At 39.5% G+C, this 9,206-nt stretch overlaps 1 protein-coding gene across 4 annotated transcripts in view; it reads right to left on the reverse strand.

Moving 5' to 3' along the window:
• LOC111583817 (serine/threonine-protein phosphatase 6 regulatory ankyrin repeat subunit B) overlaps nt 1–6,578 on the reverse strand; it is a 44,884-nt gene extending 38,306 nt beyond the window's left edge. For 3 of the 4 annotated variants that reach the window (XM_023293067.3, XM_035958556.2, XM_023293064.3), the window contains exon 1: nt 6,104–6,578. In XM_023293067.3, coding sequence (XP_023148835.1) covers nt 6,104–6,130 — 27 coding nt within the window. In that variant the 5' untranslated portion in view covers nt 6,131–6,578. The remainder of the gene's footprint in view (nt 1–6,103) is intronic. The other variant, XM_035958557.2, reaches the window with a different exon arrangement.
• Between the last annotated feature and the right edge of the window lie 2,628 nt (nt 6,579–9,206).

The following is a 9,206-nucleotide window of genomic DNA, read 5'->3' on the forward strand; positions in this document are numbered from 1 at the left end:
CTGCAGTTCAGCCTCATACTTCCTGACTTCCTGTCACATGACTGCTGGTCCAGTTGAGTGACTCGTGGCCTCTGAGCTTGTTCGGTGCAAACAGTTAATTTTTGGTGAATTTCTGATGATTTTTATAACAATTCTAAGCTTTGGTCCATTTACCCGACAAAAATAGCTTCAAAGGTGTCGATGACAGTTTAACAGTTGGAAATAATCAGTTTAAATTAATATTAAGCAGAGAAAAACAACAAATCCTCATAGTTAGAGTCTGAAACCTCAACCCAAACCCAGAAAGGCAAAATTTATTAGGCTAACGTAGCAGCTCACATTAGCTTGTCTAGGCTAATGTAGAAGCTAACATCTTGTCTAAGCTCATGTGGCAGCAAACACTATCTTGCCGAGGCTAATGTAGAAGCTAACATTGTCTGGTTTAGGCTAATGTAGAAGCTAATGTTAGCATATCTAGGCTAATGTGGCAGCAAACATTATCTTGTCAAGGCTAATGTAGAAGCTAACATGAGCTTGTCGAGGCTAATGTAGATGCTAACATGAGCTGGTTTAGGATGTTGCTGTCCAACGGTCCTTGAAGTGCTCATCTGTGTCTGAAAACCAGATATTTCACCAAAATCACTTCATTCTACGTCACAGTGAAAAATAAGCAAAAAATATAACCGTGGCAGAACCGTGAAGATATTAGACCAACAGTCATGGACAGTGTGAGACTCAGCTGAACTTCAGGTCGTGTTTAAAGCAAACAGAGAGGACAGCAGTATGGAAACACCCGAACACAGCATTAGTAACACCTGAACACACCGTTAGTAACACCTGAACACACCATTAGTATCACCTGAATACACCGTTAGTAACACCTGAACACACCATTAATAACACCTGAACACACCGTTAGTATCACCTGAACACACCATTAGTATCACCTGAACACACCATTAGTATCACCTGAATACACCGTTAGTATTACCTGAACACACCGTTAGTATCACCTGAACACACCATTAGTATTACCTGAACACACCATTAGTATCACCTGAATACACCGTTAGTATTACCTGAACACACCGTTAGTATTACCTGAACACACCATTAGTATCACCTGAATACACCGTTAGTATTACCTGAACACACCGTTAGTATCACCTGAACACACCATTAGTATCACCTGAACACACCGTTAGTATCACCTGAATACACCGTTAGTATTACCTGAACACACCATTAGTATCACCTGAATACACCGTTAGTATTACCTGAACACACCATTAGTATCACCTGAATACACCGTTAGTATTACCTGAACACACCATTAGTATCACCTGAATACACCGTTAGTATTACCTGAACACACCGTTAGTATCACCTGAACACACCGTTAGTATTACCTGAACACACCGTTAGTATTACCTGAATACACCGTTAGTATTACCTGAATACACCGTTAGTATTACCTGAATACACCGTTAGTATTACCTGAATACACCGTTAGTATCACCTGAACACACCGTTAGTATCACCTGAACACACCATTAGTATCACCTGAACATACCGTTAGTATCACCTAAACACACCATTAATAACACCTGGTGGACTGATTATAGGTCTTCAATGTTTGTAAAACAATGAACTGATTTTCTTCTGGTTTCCATCGTTCTGAGTCCTTCTGACTGATTCTCTCTCCTTCATGTTGTTCCACAATTGTAGGAGTTTCCTATGTATTGCTGAATGCAGATTATCCATTATGTATAAATCTGGTAATTATCTCAATAATCAGTCGACTGTCTGGTTTGTAAAGAAGCTGAAAGATCCAAATAAATTATCAAGAATAAAAATACAAGTCATGTTTAAAATTTATCAACCAGAAGAAATATTTATTGACTTTTAACAGAACACTTAGCTAGTTAGCTTTAAGAAGAATGTCTAGCTAGTTAGCTCTTAGAAGAATGCTTAGCTAGTTAGCTTTAAGAAGAATGTCTAGCTAGTTAGCTTTTAGAAGAATGCTTAGCTAGTTAGCTTTAAGAAGAATGTCTATCTAGTTAGCTTTTAGAAGAATGTTTAGCTAGATGGTGTATAACTAGTTAGCTTCAATCCATCCATCCATCAATCAAACATCAATCAATCCATCAATCCATCAATCAATCCATCAGCCAATCAAACCATCAATCAATCCATCAATCAATCAAACCATGAATCAATCCATCCATCCATCAATCAATCCATCAATCAGCTGATTCCTGATCAGATTCTGTTCTTAGTTCATGTTCCACTAAAACGTTCTTTAATCGTCAACAGTCTGACTAATATATACTTTAATTTACATTTATCTGATGTATTCTTTTTTCAGCTTCTAAATTATGTTTTACATACTAACATATTTTTATTTACATTTATCTGATTTATTCATGAATGTTTATTGTTTATCTTGTTTTATATACCACCACATGTATTCTGTATTTCTATTTTTTATTTAACATACTAATATATATTTTTATTTGTACTCATGATTTAATGCTTTTTTTAGTCTGTATTTTATTTATTTAACATATTACATATTTTCTGTTTTTCTGTTGTTTGCATTTTATTTGTTTTACCAACTAACGTATATTTTTATTTACATTTATCCTCATTTAGGCATGACTTTAGTTTTTTTTTTAGTTTCGCTTTAAACACTAACTTAGATTTTTATTAGTAAATCATCTGATTTATTGGTGAATTTATTCTGGATTTAATCATTTTATGGACAGCTTCAGGTAACTGCTGCAGAATATCTGCTCTTTATGAACTTTAAGTGTTTTTGAGACTGAACAGTTTGAAGTTGTGTCTCCTTGGACAGACGATTATCAGAGAAGAAGGTTTGAAGTCTGAACATTCCAGCATCACGGACACGAAAGCTACATTCTGACGGGAATAATTCACATCATTACTGAGATAAACGTTCCAATAAAACACAATAAACCTGCATTCTACTAGGGATAATTCACATCATTAGTGAGATAAACGTTCCAATAAAACACAGTAAAGATTCAGTAGAAATTTCACAGTAAAATCATTAATAAGGACATTCAGTATTAATTCAAGTCCATTATGGATAAATCTGGTAATTATCCCAATAATCAGTCGACTGTTTTGTTTGGAAAGAAGCTTAAAGATTAAAATAAATGTTCGAGAATTAAAATTAAAAAGTGACGTTTTAATTTTATCAGAACCTCAGAATGATTCACTTTAGTTCAAGACAAAAACCCAGCGTCTCAAAAACAGCGCTCTGTCGTCCATTAGCACCAGCAGATCCTTTATTAATTAGTTATTATTAATTATTAATCAGGAGGTAAACGTAGAAATATTTATTAACTGGCAGCTGAATCACTGAATAAAATCACTGGAAATCAGGTCTGAGCTCCTCTGCTGAGCTACACTAGCTAGCTGTTAGCCTGTTAGCTGCTAGAGAGACGCTGAGCTACACTAGCTAGCTGTTAGCCTGTTAGTTGCTAGAGAGACGCTGAGCTACACTAGCTAGCTGTTAGCCTGTTAGCTGCTAGAGAGACGCTGAGCTACACTAGCTAGCTGTTAGCCTGTTAGCTGCTAGAGAGACACTGTGCTACACTAGCTAGCTGTTAGCTTGTTAGCTGCTAGAGAGACACTGTGCTACACTAGCTAGCTGTTAGCCTGTTAGCTGCTAGAGAGACGCTGAGCTACACTAGCTAGCTGTTAGCCTGTTAGCTGCTAGAAAGACACTGGGCTACACTAGCTAGCCGTTAGCCTGTTAGCTGCTAGAAAGATGCTGAGCTAGGTAGGTGTTAGAAGAACGCTTAGCTAGTTAGCTTTTAGAAGAACGCTTAGCTAATTAGCTTTTAGGAGAACGCTTAGCTAGTTAGCTTTTAGAAGAAGTGCTGAAGCACCTGCCCCATTTTTCCTCGATGCCCAAAGTGCCCTGTTGTCAAAGTTGTTTTTTTAAATTCTATTTAATTTTGTTTTTATTTGTAAGTGTGTGTGTGTGTGTGTGTGTGTGTGTGTAAAAGTCTCTGAGGACCAAAATAATAAATAAAACAAAACTAAAAATAATTCAGATCTACCGTCGGTCGGTCACGTGATCTACGTAGACGTCCCTCACTGCTCTGAGGGGTCCAGATGTTCCCTGTAGCTCTGCGCTAGCGCCGCTAGTCTAGAAACCGGAGACCCGAGGGAGGACATGAACAACTGATGGTCCTGATGGAGAGGAGGTTCTGCAGCGGGATTCGTTTATGTACGGTGTATTTTTGCAAGATGACTGATGAAGTGAGCATCCTGTGTGTGTGTGTCTGACTCTGCACACACACCTGTCATCAGTTCTAGCCGCTAGTTAACCACACAGCTGCTGAGAGGATAAAGTCTGCCAGGCTTCTTTTTGTTTCTGTATGTTTCTGTTGTCATGGGCAAAGTGCATCAGAGAGATGTATTATTTTACTGTCAGTGAGTTGCAGTGTGTTTCCTGTTTCTAGAGGCAATGAGACAGAGGTTATGTTATTTCACTGAAACTACGTACATGCATTTTCACATAATTTTGGACTATTGCAGTATAAATACAATAATAATTAGAAGAATTTGAATTGTGATTTTCTCAACCTCTCATTTAAAGATATCAGTACTTGTTTATAACATTTGTATATATAGACAAATTAAATATAATATGCATAAATATAAAATATAAAACTTTTAGAACCTTGCTGTCTTGTGCAAAGTGGATAGTCAAACTGAATAAAAGTACAAACACATTTAAATACATGATTTCTATATCATTTAATTGTTTTTTTTAAACTTATTATTAGCACTATGAATAATAAAGGGCAGATTATGAATCAGCACCATGGAGCAAATCCGTGACTCTACAGTTTATGTCTGGAAAAGGTATGAAATTTAAAAGCAAGGACTCCAGGAAGAGTAGCCACAGTTAAACAGTCCAGTGTCTAATGGTGATGTAAATTCAACTCAAACAACAATAGTTTGATGGGTCCAGCTGTGGCCACATCAGGGTTTAAACCACTGACCTTCTGATCAGTAGTCCAGAGAATTAACCATTGCACCACTGTTTCCATTCTTCCTGAATATGGGTTGCTACAGTTCAGCCAGTTATATTGTCAGGTATGTTTCTGGATGGTGTTTCATATTCGTGCTCCATGTGCCTCCTTTTAACTTCGACAAACTCCAAAGGTCTCTGCACGGCCCTGATTATGAATAACACAAATTAAAATAAGATTTAAAAATCATCACATTAAGTCTGCTAAGCTAGTTAGCTTTTAGCCTCGGTAGCTTGTAGAAGCAGTAGTTTACAGTATTTTTAAATTATGTTATCTTAATAAATTTGAACAAAATATATTTTTAAATATGGATAAAGTGTGAAACTAGTAGCTAAAGCTAGCTCTGCTGTCATGCTAGCAGCTGGTTTTTCAGATCTTCTGATTTTTTTCTTTAATTAAACATTTAAGTGTTTAATTATATTTTTAATGCTAAAACGTGTAATCTGATCTTTTATCCCCAGTTCTTTTATTCTGACTAAATGCTCAGTGTTTGTGAGGCTGTAGTTCAGAAAAAAGGAGAATATTTAACTTTAAAGTAAATACTGTATTACTTCTACCGTGTACTCTCTCAGTACTGCAGTTCTTCCACTGTGTACTCTCTAAATATTGCATTACTTCTACCGTGTACTCTCAGTACTGCAGTACTTCTACCATGTACTCTCAGTACTGCAGTACTTCTACCATGTACTCTCTAAATACTGCAGTACTTCTACCGTTTACTCTCTGATTACTGCAGTTTGCGGAAGGAAGCAGAAGAACCGGAGATGTTCTGTCCTCATTTAACGGAACATTTCAGATAAAATCTCACTTTAACGTCCAGATTCTGACGGTTCTCTGTCCACCGTCTGCAGGATGAAATGGGTTTAATTTGGGGGTAAATTAAACCGAACCTCCGGGCAGAAATACAGGAAGTCTGGAGGTTCGGTTTCTGTCCGGAGGTTCGGTTTAATTTACCCCCAAATTAAACCCATTCCATTCCCAGAAACACAAAGCGGAGCCCGGCTGTCGGAGGGATGCTGCGGTGCTAAGCTAACAGCGGTCCTTCCTACCTGCTCCGCCAGCTTGAGAACAGCCATCTCCGGGGCGGATCATCCACCTCCGGCTGCGGCTCCCTGCGGGTCGGTACTGCGCTCCGCCGCTCCTTTCTCCGGCCTTCCTGCGGGCCTCGGGCCGGCTGGATGTGGCGGCTCTGCGGGTCCCTATAGGGCGCTCGGGCGGCGGGTGGCGGTGCAGGCCGGGCCGAGCATCAGGGCCGGCAGCCCCGCTCCACTGACGCTATCTGCGGCGCTGCGGAGCCGCGGCGGCCGCTCGGAGAGGCGGGGAGGCGGAGCAGGAACGGCTGGAGCTTCCGGGGCGAGCTATCCTCATCTACGGCCGCTGGTTCCGCTTCTGGTTCTGCTGCTGCTGGAGCTCCAGACGTCCCTCCGAGCCGCCGACACGAGCCTCCTGCTGCCCGGTGCAGAGGCAGCGGCTGAAGGCTGCAGGTCTGACAGGAAGTCGGTGCTGGAGCGGCTGATGCAGAAGTGAGGAGGAGAAGCTTCCTCAGCATCAACAGCAGCTCCTCTCTGCTGCCATCCACTGGACCATGGAGGAACATCTGCAGTCCATCCACTGGACCATTAGATCATTTACAGTCCATCCACTGGACCATTGAGGAACATCTACAGTCCATCCACTGGACCATTAGATCATCTACAGTCCATCCACTGGACCACAGAGGAACATCTACAGTCCATTCACTGGACCATTAGATCATCTACAGTCCATCCACTGGACCACGAAGGAACATCTACAGTCCATTCACTGGACCATTAGATCATCTACAGTCTATTCACTGGACCACAGAGGAACATCTACAGTCCATCCACTGGACCATTAGATCATCTACAGTCCATCCACTGGACCACAGAGGAACATCTACAGTCCATCCACTGGATGGTGGAGGAACAGTGAGGAGACCAGATCATCTAACATCCATCCTCTCACGACGTAGGTCAGACTGAGGGACAGAATGGAAGCAGGAAAACACAGAAATAAAACATAAAAATAACACAGAATACACAGAAATAACAAAGAAAACATAACAACGGAAACACAGAATGACTCCATTGAAACACAACAACACAGAAAACACAAAAATAATAAAGAAAATATGATTATAATAAAACCAGATGTTCAGGTTCCCCAACCTCTGGATTGGATTATTTAGTCAATGGAACACAGAGAGCATGATTCACAGTCCTTCTATTATATTATATTATTATTATTATTATTATTATTATTATTATTATTATTATTATTATTATTATTATTATTGTCATTATTATATTATTATTTTATTATTTTACATTATTATATTATCTGTCTATCTATCCATCAACTATATAGAACTTTTATTTTCTTCTCTTCCATAATGAAAAACTCGCAACATTTCCTCCTATGTTCAGCTACTGAGGGTGATTTTCATCCTGAAATATTAATAAAGTCAGTGTCTGTTGAAAAACATGAACTGAAGACACGTTATTTATTAAACAGGTCATATAGTTATCAGCTACAAGTCATTTAGTGTATATTCTGTATAAAACATGTACAACTTGTCAAGAACGATGACATATACATACATATACATATACTCATAGTAACTGGTCCTAGAACCTACCTACTAAAGCGTAGTCCTCATTATAACTGGTCCTAGAACCTACCTACTAAAGCCTAGTCCTCGTTATAACTGGTCCTAGAATCTACCTACTAAAGCCTAGTCCTCGTTATAACTGGTCCTAGAACCTACCTACTAAAGCGTAGTCCTCGTTATAACTGGTCCTAGAACCTACCTACTAAAGCCTAGTCCTCGTTATAACTGGTCCTAGAACCTACCTACTAAAGCCTAGTCCTCGTTATAACTGGTCCTAGAACCTACCTACTAAAGCGTAGTCCTCGTTATAACTGGTCCTAGAACCTACCTACTAAAGCGTAGTCCTCGTTATAACTGGTCCTAGAACCTACCTACTAAAGCGTAGTCCTCATTATAACTGGTCCTAGAACCTACCTACTAAAGCGTAGTCCTCGTTATAACTGGTCCTAGAACCTACCTACTAAAGCGTAGTCCTCGTTATAACTGGTCCTAGAACCTACCTACTAAAGCGTAGTCCTCGTTATAACTGGTCCTAGAACCTACCTACTAAAGCCTAGTCCTCGTTATAACTGGTCCTAGAATCTACCTACTAAAGCCTAGTCCTCGTTATAACTGGTCCTAGAACCTACCTACTAAAGCCTAGTCCTCGTTATAACTGGTCCTAGAACTTACCTACCAAAGCCTAGTCCTCATTGTAACTGGTCCTAGAACCTACCTACTAAAGCCTAGTCCTCATTATAACTGGTCCTAGAACCTACCTACCAAAGCCTAGTCCTCATTATAACTGGTCCTAGAACCTACCTACTAAAGCCTAGTCCTCGTTATAACTGGTCCTAGAACCTACCTACTAAAGCGTAGTCCTCGTTATAACTGGTCCTAGAACCTACCTACTAAAGCCTAGTCCTCGTTATAACTGGTCCTAGAACCTACCTACTAAAGCCTAGTCCTCGTTATAACTGGTCCTAGAACCTACCTACTAAAGCGTAGTCCTCATTATAACTGGTCCTAAAGTCTAGTAGTATCTAGTCTAGTATCTAGTCTAGTATCTAGTCTAGCCCTCGCTGTATCTTCAGGATGAACCCTGACGTTCCTTCATTTCCTGTCCCTCAGCCTACCATCAGACTCTGCTGTGGTTCGTGTGTTTTCATGTTCAGCTGCATTCCAGAGATGATAAAGGAAACTAAAAGAGGTTCATTCTGGACGACAACATGGAAACGTTCCAGTCCAGGAAACTTTAATCCAAACATCTACACAAGTAATAACTGGAGGAACATCTTTAATGCTCATGGTTCCCAGAGGAACAACTCAGTGACTTTAGGGACTTTCTCTTCTCTGATTAGTTCTTCAGTGTAAACATTTAGCTTATTTAAAGTCAGAGTCCAATAATTTAGCACAAAATGAAGTACAGTAAGTACAAATACCTCAAACTTAAGTAAATATACATACATACATTCCAGTTATTTTATAGTAAAAATGATTGATGTAGCTCATTATTATAGTATATTATTGTAAACATGTTA

The sequence above is a fragment of the Amphiprion ocellaris genome, chromosome 11 (genome assembly GCF_022539595.1).
Source record: "Amphiprion ocellaris isolate individual 3 ecotype Okinawa chromosome 11, ASM2253959v1, whole genome shotgun sequence".
Taxonomy (NCBI): Eukaryota; Metazoa; Chordata; class Actinopteri; family Pomacentridae; genus Amphiprion; species Amphiprion ocellaris.